The sequence below is a fragment of the Pimephales promelas genome, chromosome 6 (assembly GCF_988280905.1).
Source record: "Pimephales promelas chromosome 6, fPimPro1.hap1.1, whole genome shotgun sequence".
Taxonomy (NCBI): domain Eukaryota; kingdom Metazoa; phylum Chordata; class Actinopteri; order Cypriniformes; family Leuciscidae; genus Pimephales; species Pimephales promelas.
Genome location: NC_142774.1, coordinates 37,969,177 through 37,988,904, shown reverse-complemented (window position 1 = coordinate 37,988,904; position 19,728 = coordinate 37,969,177). Strand labels below are relative to the sequence as shown.

Here is a 19,728-nt window from a genome sequence, read left to right as displayed (position 1 = left end):
AACATGTGTCAATGTGAAGACTTGAGGCCACTTCTCAGACGACAAAGGAGCTACAGCTGTCACTATGTGGACGGCTAACCCAGAGGAGGAACACAGCAGACTTTATACTGTCATACAAACCACATGCTACAAACGCAAACTCAGTACTCACAGCCCAGACTCACTGGACGGACATGAAAGGTATTAGGATATCACCATATCAAAGTGTGCTTAAATGCATTCATACCGTACTATTCCACACGGCGGGGAAAAACAGATGAAAGCCTCGTTCTTTTGTTCCGACGTTAAGCCTCAGCTGGAGGACAGTCATTAGCGGGGATGATGGTTTTTTACACGTGGAAACGTCAGTCTTGTCATCTGCCTCCTGCTCGCTGTCTCAGGGATCATCAATGGACCAAACAACTGATTCCCAGGCTTTCTTTCTCCTCAGAGATAATATTTGTCATAAAAATGACTCTAAAACCCCCAATGCTGAGACGAAGCAACATCTTTCACTGTCTTTCACTGTGATCTGTGCCTTGACAACGGCTAACGTATGCATGTGTCTAACACACAAAAAATAGAGAGCTGGCAGGAAAATATCAAAAGGTACTTGAAGAATGATGGGACAGCAACTGCTAGAATCCAGACTAAAAATGAAAAGTCAATTTAAACAGTCGAAATTATTGATTTACATCTTCACCTCCCACCGGCTTCAACCGCTGCATCGTCCTTATTAGCGGGGCTTGTTAAAGAGACGATCACTATATTTCTCACATGGATTTAAACAAACCCCTGACCTATCTTGAAAAACTAGTACTAAATCTAATCTTGCATTTCAAATCATGTGGTTGGAGTAATAGGAGAAATTTTGCCTGGTGGATGATAAAATGCAACCACAAAATAAAAACAACCACCTAGCAACTGCATTGCAATGCCTTAAAGGGATAGTTCACTTTGAAATTAATTTTTGGTTTTAGCTTACCTCAAGGGCATCCGAGATGTAGGTGTCTTTGTTTCCACAGTAGTTTCAGTTTTGATATTTTTAGGTCAAACCGTTCGTGTCTGTCAGTCATATAATGGAGGTCTATGGTCACCACCTCAAAGAGCATGCTCAGAGATGATTTAATGACTCATAAATGTAAGTACACATTGATTGCCTTAGACAAAAAAATGAGCAGTTTGTGTGAGAAAATGAACAGTATTTATATCGTTTTTACCTCTTGTAACCACAGCCACGTCCAAGTGATCTGAGGTAAAAATGATATAAATACTGTTCGTTTTCTCACACATACCGCTTGTTTCATGTCCAAGGCCATCAATGTGTCCTTACATTTACGAGTCATTAAATCATGTTTAATTTGGACTTCTCTGTGCATGCTCTTTGAGGTGGTGACCATAGACCTCCATTATATGACTGACAGAGAAGAACGGTTTGACCTAAAAAATAAGGTAAGCTAAAACATACCAAAAATTAATTTCAAAGTGAACTATCCCTTTAAATGTCAAAGTATAGGTTCTCCTTGCATCAGTCAACATGCCTATAACATGATCATATTGTCATTCATTGAAATATCATCCCATATCAACACACACACATCTTCAAAGACTGTGTGCTGCACGTCTTAATCAGACAACAATGACGAGGGAGTTTGGGTCCACCGTCAAAGACAAAGAGCCGACAAAACAAGACCCTAAACCCATGGATGTCTCCTCCCCTCTTCACACGGGCGGCAGTGAGGGTGAGCTGAGGTTAGGAACCCTCAGGGTAGCCCCGGGCAGCCTTTCATTAAAACCCCAAATTTGCCTTTCATTCATGGAACCCATGGCGTAATCTGATTAACTTGCTGAGCAAGAGGAGATCCAGCGAGGTAACGGGATTAGATATCAGACTGGGCGGGAAGAAACAGGAAGGAGAAGAACGACTGAGGAGGAACAAAGATGGAGGTTTCACATGAAATCATTGTGCTCTAAAGTAGTCTACTGTGCAATAGTTTGCTGTTTTTTGAAAGAAATGAATACTTTTATTCAACAAGGATGCTTTAAATGGATCGAAAGTGACAGTAAAGAGTTCATTAAATGCTGTTCTTTTGAACTTTCTATTCATTAAAGAATCCTGAAAATAAGGTGTCACAATTTCCTCAAAAATATTGTGCTGTTTTCAACATTGATAATAATTAGAATTGTTTCTTGAGCAGCAAATTCTGAAGGATCACGTGACACTGAAGACTGGAGTAATTTGGCTTTGGATCACAGGAATAAATTACATTTTAAAATAATATGCAAATCATTGTAATATGCAATAATATGCAAATTCACAATATTACTGTATTTTTTATCTGCAGTCTTGGTGAGTATAAGAGACTTCTTCGAAAAACAGTAAACAATCTTACTGACCACAAAATTTGGTACAGTAGCGATGATTACAAAAATTAATTACAAATAATTACAAAAAAGTGCTGTGCTGGTACCATTTGTATGAAAATTCACCTTTTTTATCTAGGATTAATCTAGTAACAAATATTAACAAAGATCCATGATAATACCATGTTAATTGGTTAAATATATAAGCAATTAACATGGTATTATCATGGATCTTTGTTAAGATTTGTTGAGATGTTTCCTCAATGAGATGGTTCCTCAATTCAAGAAAAAAATACTGAAATCAAAATTAAAAAAAAAAATATATATATATAATATATATATATATATATTTATTTATTATATTTATATATATATATATATATATATATATATATTTTTTTTTTTTTTTTTTAATTTTGATTTCAGTATTTTTTCTTGAATTGAGGAACCGTCTCATTAAGTTTAGTCCATAAACACTGTTGATTCTCTAACCTCCCACTCGTTCTCTTATCACTCAACTCTGTCTGGGTGATTAATGGCATATTGATCGCTCCGTCTGCATGTGATTAATGAAGAATGCATCTCAGCGACATATCACCTTCTATTGAGCGTCATTACCGCCCGCACCGATCTCCATCTTTCTACCACTATATTGGGTTGAGGATGAGCTAACGTTCCCCAATAATACTCCAGTCTTCACCCACCCAAAGTCAGTCAATAACTATTTGTCTTCATTTTCATTGGACGTTGATGAGAAGCTGTCGGAATAGATGAACCATGCCAGTTTAACCTTGGATACAAAGACTTTAAGTTCGAATCAAGTCACATTTGAATATTTCTAAGCATTTAGAAACTTTACCATGTGACCTCGGAAGACCTTAAGAAAAACTTCCGGCAGTTTTTTTATTATCTCTTGGCCGAAAAATTATGTTTTAGTGAGCTGTCGACTCATGGAAATGGATCTACCTCCTCAACAAAATGTGTGTTAACACTAGTTCCCATAAAAGAAAGGAAAAAACATATACTGAATATGAGCCCATTTCTGGAAAAATATGCTTAGTTAACAAAGACACCTATTTCTTGAGGTGATAAATGTTTTTTGTCTGATTTCATGATGTGAAACCGAATCCATCAAGGATATCGTCATGCAGGTTCTTTAATACAGAGAGTGACTCCTTAAACTTACCACCACATTAACAAAAGGGGGACCCCAGTGAACATGGCGGACCCCCTGAAACACATGTAAAACTGACAATATTACAAGAGAGAAAAACGTCTGTGCGAGTGACCCATTAATGCAAGCATAAACAAGGTTTCAAACACATACTTTTGCTGATAATTTACTCACCCCCATGTCATCCAAGATTTCCATGTCTTTCTTTCTTCAGTCGAAAAGAAATTAAGGTTTTTGATTAAAACATTCCAGGATTTTCTCCATATAATGGACTTCAATGGGAACCAAAAGGTCCAAATGAGAGTTTCAGTGCAGCTTCAAAGGGCTTTAAACAACACCAGACGATGAATAAGGGTCTTATCAAGCGAAACGATCGCTCATTTAAAAAATAAATAACAAAGTTTAAGTTTTATAAGCATGTGATGCACGTTCGTGACTCTCCTGTTCAAATTCGTTCATCAAAATGAACAAATCTTTTTTCGAGTCATGGCTCGAAGGGTCCTAGATAAGACCCTTATTCAATGTCTGGTGTCGTTTAAAGCCCCTTGAAACTGCTCTCATTTGGACCTTGAACCGTTTGGTACCCAATGAAGTCCATTATATGGAGAAAATCCTTGAATGTTTTCATCAAAAACTTTAATTTCTTTTCGACTAAAAAAGTAAGACAAGGACATCTTGGATGACATGGGGGTGAGTAAATTATCAGCAAAAGTTTTTTTTTTTTTTAAAGTGAACTACTCCTTTAACTGCCTATAAGAGAATATGGACTCAGTTGAAATGCATTTATCTGATGCAGTGTTATGCTTCTCAGATTCTTGCTTTCTAAAGCTTTCTCATTCATAAATATAATGTTCACCTGTTAAGTCACATAATTTTTCCCACTTTAATATTTAATTTTTTGTGATTTTTGATCAGATATAGCATTTAAACTACCGTTTAAATGTTTGGGGTCATTTTTTTTTATACATTTATGTTTCTCAGAGAAGTCCAATGCTCACCAATAATGCATTTATTTAATTATAAATACAGTAAAAATAAAAATAAAAATTATTAGAATTATTTAAAAGTTATATAAAATTCCTGTGATGCAAAGCTGAATTTCCAACACTGTCATTATCAGAAATCATTCTAATATGCTGATTTGCTCTTCAAGAAACATTTCTTATTATTATCAATGTTGAAAACAGCTGCTTAATATTTTTGTTTAAAAAAGTGATACATTTAAGGATTATTTGATGAATTGAAAGTTCAAAAGAATTGCAAAGATACTGTATTCTTTACTGTCACTGTCAATTTAAAGCATCTTTGCTGAACAAAAATATAAATTTCTTTTTTTTTTTCTTTTTTTTTTTTTTAAATAAAGGTACAAAACCATTATGGACCCCAAACTTTTAAATGGTAGTGTACACACTGCATCTAGCAACTCTTAAAGTTTAAGAACTGGACAAATCTCTCAAAAGCTGAAAGAAAGAAAAGTATGACAAGACATGCTCTTTAGAGAATAAACAGACAAGATCCAGAAAGAAAAGCCCAGAGGGTTAAAAGGAAACAGAGTGCATGCAAAGATTTGAGATTATTTTATTCAATAAGAAAACTTCAGCGATACAGAAAAGAAGTAAAAGAAAAGCAGATATTGACAAGTATATGTTCCATTAATAAATAAGTGAAAATAGTAAATGAATATACTGTACAAGCATGTGCACGAAGTTAGTATAAAAGCAGGAAGCAGGAGAGATGAACAAGTGCTTTCTCATGAAGTCAAGGAAAATAACAATCTTCAACATGTAAAAAGAACTAAAAATGGATCTATACTGATTTAATTTCAAGGACCTCCATCCCAAATGTCCACACTCATACTGCAATGCCTCACATGGTAACTCATATAACAGACCCCCAATTGTGTTAGGCTTTTTTAAGTGGGACAAAGAGCTTTAAAGGGATACTCCACTTTTTTGGAAATAGGCTCGTTTTACAACTCCCTTCAAATCAGTTTTCCCATTTTCAAATCCATTCAGCCGATTTTCTGATATTTAGAAGAATATATCAATAACCAGACAGTTTCTGGTCCCATTGATTTCCATAGTATATATATTTTTCCTACTATGGAAGTCAATGAGACCAGAAACTGTCTGGTTACTGATATTCTTCTAAATATCAGAAAATCGGCTGAAAGGATTCGAAAACGGTCCCTATAATTGTTAAACGAATCCCTTTAACAATTATATTGACAATTATTATTTTCTGTTCTCCTTGTAGGATAACAACAGTACTTAAGTCATTTAAATCTGAGATAAAGGATGAAGTCCCCTTTCAGCCACAGCATGTGTGTGTTTTTCCTTGTGCACAATAACTAAGGTCCTGTTTGCACCTGGAATTAAGATGTGTTTTGGTCGATCATATCACAAGTGGACGACGCTAAATACAAGTGTAAGTGTGACCACTTTCAACCACGCATTCAACTGGATTGCTTTCGTATCGTAAACACTCATGTGGTCGAATGTGTTCGAACAGCCACAAAAGACTGACTTCTCTCCCCCTACTGACCTGATGCGTAAACATTATGGGAAGCGCGCTATCCAGGCGGGATTTAAACTTTGTCGGCATCCAAGTTTAGTTGGAAGAAGTAAAATATACCAAAATGTTCTCTCACCATTCCTGATTTCCAGAAACAAAATCTGCTGCTCTCCTTATGTTTTCCGTCATCCCCTTTTGTGTCCATATGTAAATTGCAAGAGCTTATTTTGTCCCTTTAGATTAAAAGATCTGAAAAACCCATACATTTACCAGCCCATAGACCATCCCATTAAAGAAATTAGGACAGAAGTGGTTGACAGTGGACAAAAGAGACAGATCTGCCTCGTCTACTCGTGATCAGATCTACTCAATACCAGCTGTAAACAGGGCCTACCATTCAGAGGTCACCTGATAGCCTGTGATGCCAATAGTGGCGATACTGGTGGGCTGTGGCCAGTGACCTGGGTTCAGAGGCCCTGCGGGTAAGCGGTCTGGAGTGGTACACATGGTACGGTACAGGTACAGGGCATACCTGTGCGGGCGAGCGCTCCAGAGCACGCAGAACCACCAGCTGGATGGTTCCTCGGAGGTTCCCTTCAGTCGACATGGAGTAGCGAAGGGTTTCCATGGCATCATGGTTGGAGCGTCCGACCAGGGATTCACTGTTAACAGCCACCAGCTGGTCATTGACACGCAAGCGACCATCCTGCAAACAAGACAAGACAAACACCAATGTCACTCAACACGTAGATTTAGAAGTAGGTAGATGTATACATTAATATACCAACAGATTCAGAGCCAAAAAAAACCCAAAAACTTAACTACATACTAGAGCCCGACCGATTAAGGATTTTGAAGGCCGATACCGATACAAATATTTGTTGGTTTTAAAATCCGATATATCGGCCGATATTTTTTTTATTTTTTCCCAGAAACGCGAAACAAAACATTAACAGATTTCCCTTGTTAGAACTTGTTTCTTTTATTGTCACAATAGAACAGAGGAACATCAAAATATGAAATAAAATAATAATTAGTCCCTATATTACCATATAAGCTACCTGCAACCTGGATCAGCAGGATGTGTGGCGCGTTATACACGAGTGTTACCAACAGGGACGGTGTTGAGTGCCTTCTGGTGGACAAACTATACAACTCCAACACTCATGACATGGTTGAAGCGTGTTTCGTCCGTTTTTATTTTATTTTTGAAATATTCATTTATCGGCCATTATAACTGCCGATACCGATAGTTTGGAAAATGCCTAATATCGGCCGATAAATCGGTCTGGCTCTACTACATACTATAGTTCTAGTTATAGATGTATTGAAAAGCTCTTACATTTTACCTATAATAAGATATAATTAACCTATAAATTCAATGGCATATTTCAAATTAAATATTAAAAATAAAAATACAAAAATACAAAAAAATAATAATAAATCATCATGGCAGTGCTTACATTTTATAATGATTTACCAATAAATTCAGCACAGAATTTAAAATTAAATAGAAAAAATAGAATAAAAAAATACAATTCATTCATTTCATAGTACTATACAGACAGATTAATACGATTAAAAGTTCTTAAATGTTTTACTATAATATTATAACTATAAGATATCAAATGTACCTATATATCAATAGTAGAATAATCAAGCACACAAAAAAGTAAAAGAAATTTAATACAAAATCATTGTATTAACATACACATCTCATTCAAGATGAAAGCATTAAATATACTTTTAACACGATTTGCGAACAAATCATTTTCAATGAACCGCCACTACTCTTGAAAACAGCACATTACAACATGTAGCCAACAAGTTAGCTAGCTACTCCCAGCACTAAAGCCCTATAGTGTGATTTAAAAACATTTATGCAGCGTCTAGCCCCACTGTTAAATGTTTAATGCGTCCCAGTATGAATTCAGATACAATTACAGATGCATATCATTAGTGTGAAAGGACCAGGCCGGAGTGAATTGGATTAAGGTTCACAGCTGTGGTTTCCTAAATAAAACTCCGCTGAGGAGGAACAAAAGAGATTAGCAGCTAAAAGCCACTGGAGCCGCTAAAGACTCCTGAGAGTCTGTGTCACGGAGGACGATCCTGACCCTTGAGCGGGGTCACTGACCGCAGACCACTGATACCGACCTGGGAGGGGGTCTCAGCCAGGACCGACACAAACACTTGTGCCCATCTATTGAGGAAATATACAAATGCGTACTACACAAGCAGACCGTCTGGAAGATCACAACCCAAGACGGCTTTTTAAAGGACGCCCCCTCGTGAATAGCTCCAAAGACGTGTTTTTCTTTATTACTAAGCAGAATTGCATCATTTTATCTCAATCTTGGAGTGCTTGGGGACGGAGCAACAGAAAGCGAGTGATAAGGGTGAACGGCCGAAGTCAAATGAAGAGCTCAGCCTTTGAAAATGTCTATTTCTTTGAGCGTCTCTCTGATGGAGGCCTGTGATGCAGCTCGCTCTCCAGTGGGGTGCTGATAGGGGCCAGAGACGCAGCTCCACCTCTGAGCCCACTCTTGATCACAGTGCTGATAGGGGCCAGAAGATGTGGCCTTATCTACACATACACAACACCTGCTGCCTGACTGGACTGATTGAGGACAGGAGACGTATTCATATCTCTCTGACGACGCTTGCTAAGGTTCACCTGTTACAACAGATACCACCATGAAAAACCTTAACAGGCTACAATGGCCACTATTCAACGGATTATTCATTTAGTTTTTTAGTTTGAGGCCACTTTGGGTGAATCACAGTTAGCATACTACGGTGTATTCGACAAAATGTAAGCAAGATCTGTATTATTGCTTCCCAAAACATAGTGCTAATTATAAATTAATACAATATTTGGAACAATTAACTGGGCGGCAACTATGCTTTATGAATGTATGTTTTATGGTGTCAAATATTTTTCAATCATATTATGTAAATTAAGTGTTTACTTTGAATTTAAATTGGCTTAAAGTGGTTAATGCAATAGGTAATATCAAAAAATAACCTTTTTTACTAAATAACACGAAAACTGTTAAATCTCCTTTTTAATTGAAATAAAGCTAAAATAATTTGATAAAATATTAGATTTTAAAAAAGAACATTTAAAATTTGCTTTGAAAGCTAAATGAAACAAGTTTAAGTACTAAATGACTACTACTATAGAAAGCACACTGAAATTAAATGAAAATATGCAAGCTAATTGTACGATATTTATTAATACTATAGTGTACAGATAACATTAAAATAACATTGCATTTATTAATGTAATTATAATATGTACAAATACGTAACATTTTTTTAATACATTTATATATTTCTTAAAGAATGTATATATTTAATCAATTAGGGCTGTCAAATGATTAATCGCGATTAATCGCTTCCAAAATAAAAGTTTGTGTTTACATAATATATGTGGGTGCACTGTGTATAATTATTTTATATATATAAATACACACACATGGTTGTATATGGTTAAGAAATATTTTCATGTATATACTGTATATAGATTTATATATAATTTATATTATATATAAAAATACATATCTTATATTTAATTTTTTTTTTGGTGTGTGTATTTATATATATATATATAATTATAAACAGTGCACCCACATATATTATGTAAACACAAACTTTTATTTTGGATGCGATTAATCGCGATTAATCGTTTGACAGCCCTAATTTTTATTAGAACTGTAAATCAGCACTGTATGTTGTTCTGTTGTGACATGCAGAGGTTTTGAGTGACTTTCATCACTGAAGTTCTCAAAGCGTTGACGCTGGCCGCTTTTACCTTGTTTGCGGCGCCACCGTGGATGATGGACTTGATGAAGATGCCCAGGTCTTCTCCGGTCTCTCGAGACTTGTTACCCTTCAGACTGACCCCCAGACCAGCTGAGCCGGAGTCGTTCAAAGGAACTTCAAACATCAGCTGCTCTCGCCCGTCCTCCACCAGCAGTGGACCTGGCGGCTCTCCTTTCTGCAAATAACACACTTCGGTCAGCATCTCAGTTGACTTTTAACACTGTATAAATTTGAGCATTTACCCCAGTGCAACATCCTGCCGCATTGACTACAAATGTAAGTGGATTATTACTGGACATGCAATTTTTTGCTTGCGTTTACAAACTACGTGCCGAGTCAAAATGATTGCCAGTGGTAATCGACATGTCACAGATGCTGTCGATGGAGTTGAACTCGTATTGAACCTGGAACACTCCAATAAGATAATGGATGTAGTGAGATGAGCACGCTAGTGTTTAAAATGAAGGAATATGCCGTATATACACTCACCTAAAGGATTATTAGGAAAACCTGTTCAGTTTCTCATTAATGCAATTATCTAATCAACCAATCACATGGCAGTTGCTTCAATGCATTTAGGGGTGTGGTCCTGGTCAAGACAATCTCCTGAACTCCAAACTGAACGTCAGAATGGGAAAGAAATGTGATTTAAGCAATTTTAAGCGTGGCATGGTTGTTGGTGCCAGACGGGTCTGAGTATTTCATAATCTGATCTCAGTTACTGGGATTTTCACACACAACCATTTCTAGGGTTTACAAAGAATGGTGTGAAAAGGGAAAAACATCCAGTATGCGGCAGTCCTGTGGGCGAAAATGCCTTGTTGATGCTAGAGGTCAGAGGAGAATGGGCCGACTGATTCAAGCTGATAGAAGAGCAACTTTGACTGAAATATCCACTTGTTACAACCGAGGTATGCAGCAAAGCATTTGTGAAGCCACAACACACACAACCTTGAGGCGGATGGGCTACAACAGCAGAAGACCCCACCGGGTACCACTCATCTCCACTACAAATAGGACAAAGAGGCGACAATTTGCAAGACAGTTGAAGACTGGAAAAATGTTCCTGGTCTGATGAGTCTCGATTTCTGTTGAGACATTCAGATGGTAGAGTCAGAATTTGGCGTAAACAAAATGAGAACATGGATCCATCATGCCTTGTTCCCACTGTGCAGGCTGGTGGTCATGGATAATGCACCATGTCACAAAGCTTGAATCATTTCAAATTGGTTTCTTGAACATGTCAATGAGTTGACTAAACTAAAATGGCCACCAGAGTCACCAGATCTCAACCCAATAGAGCATCTTTGGGATGTGTGGAACGGGAGCTTCGTGCCCTGGATGTGCATCCCACGAATCAACATCAAGATGCTATCCTATCAACATGGGCCAACATTTCTAAAGAATGCTTTCAGCACCTCGTTGAATCAATGCCATGCAGAATTAAGGCAGTTTTAGTATGTATTAGTATTAGTATGGTGTTCCTAATAATCCTTTAGGTGATATATGTATGTATATATAATATTAAATTATGAATTTATTTAAAAAAATATATATTATTTTAGTGATGGATCTCAGTTTAAATAGAGACAGATTGTACACATGTGTGACCAAATGTATGGAATAATAATGGATAAATATATAAAGTAGGGTTTGGACAGAACGAATGAATGTCTGATGGTGAGGCAGGAAAACACATTGGGGGTCATTTGACTTGAAAATGAAAGGGTTAGAGCAGAAGAACGTGCCAGATCAAAAGGGAACATAATAAGCTTTTGTCAGGGATTCATTCAGGAGGGCGGGGGTTGGAGAACGACACCATTTAAGACTCATTATTGAACACACTTACACACATGCACAACTACCCACACATTTCACTTCTCTTTTTGCTTTCTTTTGCTCCAAAACATCCTAAAATCAAAGAGATCAGGGGTGTCGGTGCCATGGCCTTTGACCTTTTCTCCACATCGTTTCCTCCTCCTCTCCACAATCGCATCAATAAAACCCAGCAAAACCTGGAGTAAAGTGCATCGGCTAAACGCGACTGACATCCTTCTGGAAACTACATTAAACATTAGCCTGTTGCTAAGCTACTGTGGAAATGGGCAGAGGAAAAAAGCAACAAAAACGCCTTTGTAAGAGCACGAAGTTGGGCAAAAAGCATTAACTAAGAGCTAATGATGAAAAATAGGAGGGCCAATGGGGCAAAGCTTCAAGTAGTCCTTTTAGTGTGTGCTCTTACTGATGATAATGTGTCGTACATGGCCTGAGGCAGACGACAAATCTGAGTTTTAGCACACAATAAAAGGCCTGTTTGTAAGTGAGGTCAAACTTTGGTCCCAGCGAGAATATCAGATTGTCTGATGTCTCCTCACACGAGAAACAGGGGAGATGCCGCTTCGGTGGTCCTATCAACACTTGAGGCCCAGACTTTATATGAAGTCCTCCTGAGGGCAAATACACACTCATATGCTCTCATACACACCATGTGATTAACTATTTTAACTCAAGTACATGAGTAAAATCTGGGGGAAAAGGTCAGTGACACTCAAAAGATGGATTCACGTTGGGAATAAGTGGAGCGAAGTGTAAACACAGCATTGGATCATACACATAAAATAGGCTTATGGGTAATGCAAATACAATAAACATATTTGGACGTTTATTTAAATGTTACTATTACAGTAATTCATATGAACTGACATTGTAAGTATAATAAATATATGTAAGTAATATTAACACTAATGACTAATAACAATAGGTTATTTTCTACTAATATTAATTATTATTTGTCTTAATTCATATCAATAAGAACTGATAATACATTTCATTAGTATTAATACTTAATTGATAAGTATTAACACATAATTAATATGCATTATTAACATCAACACTAAAGATTCATATTGACAGGATATTACATATGATACAAATATGAATCAATTTCAGTATAAAAAAAATTGGCAACATAAATGCTATTAATATCAATACAATTTAAAACGTATTAACAATTAATTAATATTTATAGTAACTGATATAATAATACATTTACACAACAAACATTAATATCAACATTAGTAATTCATATTGATATGAAATTATTAGGGCTGTCAAACGATTAATCGCATCCAAAATAAAAGTTTGTGTTTACATAATATATGTGGGTGCACTGTGTATAATTATTTTGTATATATATAAATACACACATATGCATGTATATTTAAGAAAAAAATATTATTTTTATATATAAAATATTTATATTTATATTTAATATAAATTATATATAAATCTACAGTATATACAGTATATACATGGAACTATTTCTTAAATATATACAAGCATGTGTGTGTATTTATATATATATGTATAAAATAATTATACACAGTGCACCCACATATATTATGTAAACACAAACTTTTTTTTTTTGGATGCGATTAATCACGATTAATCGTTTGACAGCCCTAGAAATTATATATTATATTTAATAGGATATTAGTATTAATAGTCGTTAATTTGAACAAATCATTAATATTAATACATACTGATATTAATAGTAATAAATATAGTAATTAATAAAAAAGTCGGGTTAATAGGTTAATATTAATAATATTTAAGCAGAAACAAATCAAAGATCATCCAAATTTATACTTGGCGTCGGCGATAAAACATCCAAGATATCCTGAGCTACAACATTTTAAATAAATCGATTTGATTTGAGTCTTTGTGTCATTTACACACAAATAATCCATGGGAAATGTGTTTTGATGCCCCTGGCTTGAAGTCGATGCACCTTAACCCAGATATTGAACTAAATTAGAATTGATGTCAGAACGCCATCTGCTATTACATGAAAGCATCTACACTTTTTAGATTACTCGCAGCTTTAAAAAGCGTCCATTGGTTTTTGGAAAGAAATGGCCGTGACCCAAATGACAAATATAATTAAATAGGCCATGACAAAGCAGAATACATCCTGTGTGTGGGAAGAGGAATTATTACAAAGACCATCTCAAGGACTTCAACATGCTCCACCAGTCCTGTGCCTGACCTCTCTTCCTTTGAGTGCAACTGTGTGCAATGTGCTGTCTGACCCTTCCATCCTCACAGAAAACCTGTCTGAATCAAAGGGTCTACAGCAACACCCACAGCAGACCCTTCAAACAACTATACATTGGTTAAAAAAAAATCAATTTTCAACTTTTACAACAAATATCTTGCCGGATAAACATGCAATAGTGGCGGTTTAGATGCAACACACCATGATTCTATCAAAACTTGATTTTAGATCATTTTATCTTGAATACAAGTGTCATTTGTCTAGTGGAATGCCACAAACATCACTAAATATAGTCATTTTATCATTCTTTTAAATTAATTTTTGCAGTGCATGCCCATGTCTTGCGGGCACAAACAAATTTTACATTACAATTTAATTTGATGTTTGGCTGATGTATTGCTACTGGCTATCAGGTAAAATTAATTTGCTGCTGAAGACATTATTTCCACCCACTGCATTAATTTAATCTCACAGCACGTGACAAACTGATGGCAATATCAGTCAGCTGAACTTTAATGCAACGCTCAAATTTAGGCCACATTCACACTGTCAATTTATGGGATTGACAATAGCATTTACTTGGTGTGAGTCTCGAAATGTCCCGTTCACACAGCAATCGAAGCAACGTGCAACGGGAGTGGAGCCTGTATTCTCTAACTGGGAACCATCGCGATAGTGACCAAGTTGGGTAATTATATTTTGTCTATCAATATGGGGGGTGTTAAATTGGCTTCTGAATGCGTTTTCGCACATAATCCATGTACAGTATAGCGAGCGGCAGTACAGGCCTCGAATTTTACAAGATATTTGTTAATGATGATCTGGATCTGTTGCGCATCAAATCCTATGACGTCATCCTGTCAGTCATCTCTCCTTACTATCTTCATGTGATAAAGAAATCTGATGTAACGACTACCACAGCAAGCCTAACTATGTCTCTTTAGGGGCTCCATGCATTACTCATTTTCCATGCCTTTCCGAATTCGAATTTCGGCTTCAGACACATCCTTTAACCCCCTAAGGTCGAGTAATGCGCCACCGCGTTATGCTGGTCTTGTGAACAAAACATGCATTAATCAAAAGTCTTATTTTGGATGCATATTTCGTATGTGTTTTGTGGCCTTATTTCAGAAACTTCCATTTTTAGTTTTTTCAATAACCACGCATAAACAATATTCTCTCAAAAATACAAACATGTACATACATGTTGCTCACATATTATGGTAGCCCTGTTTCTGCTAAATATAGTGTTATTTCACCTGTGCCATTAATAGGTTTATAAGCACAAATGTCAGGGCATCTCAAAACATCTCAAGGACCCCAAATACACCCAGACCTCAGAGGGTTAATAAGCATACACTAACAAAACATTACTAAAAATGTCCAAACCGGTTGTAGAATCTAGATTAATCTAGATCGGCTAAGGAATACTATAGTTCAAGCCCAAAAATATGGTAAGTTTTAGTAATGTTTTGTTAGTTTATGCATATTAACCTTCTGAGGTCTGGGTGCATTTGGGGTCCTTGAGATGTTTTGAGATGCCCTGACATTTGTGCTTATAAACCTATTAATGGCACAGGTGAAATTACATATTCAATATATAATTATATATTTAGCACAAACAGGGCTACCACAATATGTGAGCAACATGTATGTACATGTTTGTAGCTAAATATAGTGTAATTTCACCTGTGCCATTAATAGGTTTATAAGCACAAATGTCAGGGCATCTCAAAACATCTCAAGGACCCCAAATACACCCAGACCTCAGAGGGTTAATATGCATACACTAACAAAACATTACTAAAAATGTCCAAACCGGTTGTAGAATCTAGATTAATCTAGATCGGCTAAGGAATACCATAGTTCAAGCCCAAAAATATGGTAAGTTTTAGTAATGTTTTGTTAGTGTATGCATATTAACCTTCTGAGGTCTAGGGCGCATTTGGGGTCCTTGAGATGTTTTGAGATGCCCTGACATTTGTGCTTATAAACCTATTAATGGCACAGGTGAAATTACATATTCAATATATAATTATATATTTAGCACAAACAGGGCTACCATAATATGTGAGCAACATGTATGTAAATGTTTGTAGCTAAATATAGTGTAATTTCACCTGTGCCATTAATAGGTTTATAAGCATCTCAAAACATCTCAAGGACCCCAAATACACACAGACCTCAGAGGGTTAATATGCATACACTAACAAAACATTACTAAAAATTACCATATTTTTGGGCATGCACTATGGTACTCCTTAGCCAATCTAGATTAATCTAGATTCTACACCAGCTTGGACAGGCTAAAAACCATCTTGTGACAGTTATAAATCAGGTAAGCTAGGCACCATTAGATGATTTTAGCTGGATTTTCCAACAGGGCCGGACGTTTCAGCGACACACTCCTGCATCCAGGATATCCAGTCACCAACACATCAGCACCGTGACTAGATCCCAAAAGGTTGATTCAGAAAAACAAGGCTTTAACTCTGTCAACGGTCTCTAAATATGGGTCACGCAGACTGCTTCATCTCTAAACAGACATATCTAGCTGCTAACAGGATGGACATTTATGGTGTCGCCCATTTCCTGTCTAAAGATCTGGTGGATTTTAGCAGAGATGCTTTATATTGCCTAATGGCTGACTGTTAGCCAAATCTAAATTATATTAAGATGGTATTTTTGTGCCTGCAGTGGGTGGTTAAAGAAAACGTTGAATACTGTATGATGGTGGGTGTTTATGGAGGGTATTTGGATGCATTCATTGGTTGGAATGAAATATAAATGCACACACACACACACACACACACATACACTCATATCCTCTAAAAAGGCAGATGGTGAAATCCACTCAAACCTGTCATTATATCTTTTCATACTCTTCCATTCTCTGAAAAAAAATTTCTCCCGAGTGTGTCATTTTTCCCTTTGCCTGCCGTCGCATTTCTGCCGTAATTTACCCTGGCTAAGCAGTGGCACAGCTAACCCACTTTGAATTTGAATAGGGTGGAAAAATGGAGAAGGTTTCTCTCTGTGAATAGATACTGCAGAGCAGCGCTTTATGACGTATTTCTGTGCCTAACAAGAATTAATGGTCCAATAATAGTCAGTGTCAATGACATACAGCTGCTCTTCTTCAACAGATCTGGCACAGCAAAAAATGTAAGTACAAAGCTAAATCCATAAAAGAAACAATAATTTAACCGTGAATTAGTTTTTACAATTCACAAAACTAATTCTGAAGTTAAAAAAACAATACTAATAATAATCTCAGACATTTAATTGAGGAAGTAGGAAATGATTTACACTCAGAACGATTATGAATTGTTTGGCAGCCCACATATATCACAGGTGACCCGTCTAAACCAGAAGCCTTTGATAAGCAGACACTAGAGTGTAAATGAACTGAGGATAGACAGAGACACAATGAAGGGATGTGGTCTTTTTTCCTGCGATGAGGGATCCAGTGGCGCCACAAGTGCACTTTTACACGTTGTTATAAAAATAAAGATGCTTTGAAAGGGGTCACCGATCAACACGGCCCACGTGTAACATCTGGGAGAAGAGATGGACCAGCGTCAGCCCAAAGCTTCCTGTTAAACTGCGGTGTCATGTGTACAACTTCCTGTCACAACCTGATTCGACACATTCAAAATAAAGGAGGGGATTGCTGGGGTTATCAAAAATGTGTTAAGCACGTTGACGGTTATATCCATAGTATTAAAACTATACTGTATATACCAGAGCCAGACCGATATATCGGCCGGCCGATATTAGTCATTTTCCAAATTATCGGTATCGGCAGTTATAATGGCCGATAAATGAATATTTTGTATCATATTTTGATAATGAATATTTTAACAAAATTTGTGACTATCATGTCCAGTTTTGCTGCTGTTAAATAAGCCGAAAATGAAGCAGAATTAGCTAGTAATAGTTACATTAGGTTGTTACAGTGTAGTCCTTTTAACTTTTGACAATGTGACTGAAGTATTTCTTTAATAACGCGTGACAGTTATCGCAATGAGACGCATCATCTCTCCTTGGCCTGTTATATTGAAAATGTATGTTTTACAATTTGTTGCGCGTTTCTGAAATAATAATTAAGAAAAAATATCGGCCGATATATCGGAATTTAAAATCAATAAATATTTGTATCGGTATCGGACTTCAAAATCCTTTATCGGTCGGGCTCTAGTATATACAGTATATGTTCATTGCAAAATATGCATGCAAATAATTATACAAATATTTAGTATTTTGACCGCATAGCGAGACCAGCTTGATTACGCCATTTGTGGCGCTCCATGAGAGTGAGCTTTCCCCTGCATGTTCATTTAGCCAGATTGCTTGCTGCAACTCTCGGATTGGTGGAATTTTCTATAGAGCATCACAGGTACTGTAGTTTTTCACCACAAATTTCAGCTATTAAATGGGTGATGAACTGAGAAATCAAATTTTCCTTGAGCTTTTGACATCTAAGAGGTCATCATACTAGAAGAATATCCTGTAAGTTTCAGAACTGAAAACGGCCTTATTAGTCCAATAAAAGCTTTTATTGACAAACGACTCGTTTTTCAAAGTGGGGAACTATGACGTCAAAGAGGATAAAACACCACCCCCGCAGAAGAAGATCAACGCCTACTTCAACACGGCCGGTTTAGCCCCGCCCACCGATTCGCTCATTCACGCATAGCTAAATAACATAGATGCCTAGCTCGTGATGACAAACCGGATCGAGCTACCGAGCAATACAGAATATTGTGCAGCGCCTGGTTGTGGAAGAAGACCGTGGCAGCATAAGCTTTCTCTGGATTCCAATAGGACTGCATGGATAAACTTTATTTTTAATGAAATTCCAGCAGATGAGGTAAAACATCGTCCGTCTGTTCGCTTCATTTCACTGAGGATTGTTTTGTAAACGACTGGATTTGCGGACCGATTAAGAGTAAAGAATGGTGCTGTGCCGTCTATATTGGGTCTGGCGAACAGTATGTATGGGCGAATCATTCCCATCGCCATTTTATAACATTGGACGTTTTCAAAACAATTTCCCCCAAGTGCATCGATGGGTGAGTCGAAACTCATTATAATATGCAAAACTGTTATCCACTCACAGCAGTGGGCGTTTACTTCCAAGTCTTCAGTGCGAGACGCCCATAAAAACCGAGCGTTTTTGAGCTATGGTAGAAAATAGCCTATTACTTATTCATTTTGATGTTTTTGAATGTAAAAACCAAGAACGTCATAAGTTGACCTCAGACAACAATATAATAAAATTTAAAAAGACCCCTTTAAACACTCTTTAAATAGTTATTTTACGGATGGGAACCTTGGAACTCACAGTAGGTCTGTCTAAAAGTTTATAAATCATTGGTAAAAATCAATTTCCTTATGAAAAAATCCTTTACTTCTTGACTGTTCCAGTACAGTCTTACCAGTTCTCTGGGCAAAAACTCCTCTTGTCTTCCAACCATCAAAGATACGGTCTCTCCCAGTTTGGTGCTGCGCAGCATAGCCACCAGTTCCTCTTGTGTGCGTCCTGTAATGTCCACTCCATTTACCTAGAGAAAAAAAGCAATTTCCAGTAACTGTCAAAACAGAGAGCAAAATGTCCATTTTCACTTTGACGAGATGGAAAACATGTCAGTATTAATTGTGTCTCTTGGCCAGGTGCGATTCAAGACAGACAATTGGTCTGATTACGTCAAAAATGCATTATGCATTCTGAAACAATATATTTAGATTGCATTCAAAACAATACCGTTTAAATGCATGACTGGCGGGGAAGGAACAGCCTAATTTAATG

General features: G+C 36.7%; 1 protein-coding gene across 2 annotated transcripts in view; it reads right to left on the bottom strand.

Moving 5' to 3' along the window:
- Window positions 1-19,728, bottom strand: part of pard3ba (par-3 family cell polarity regulator beta a) — a 178,028-nt gene that overhangs the window by 77,580 nt on the left and 80,720 nt on the right. For both annotated transcript variants that reach the window (XM_039648339.2, XM_039648340.2), the window contains exons 10-12: window positions 19,358-19,483; window positions 9,849-10,034; window positions 6,564-6,737 (exon numbers count right to left, since the gene is read on the bottom strand). In XM_039648339.2, coding sequence (XP_039504273.2) covers window positions 6,564-6,737; window positions 9,849-10,034; window positions 19,358-19,483 — 486 coding nt within the window. The remainder of the gene's footprint in view (window positions 1-6,563; window positions 6,738-9,848; window positions 10,035-19,357; window positions 19,484-19,728) is intronic.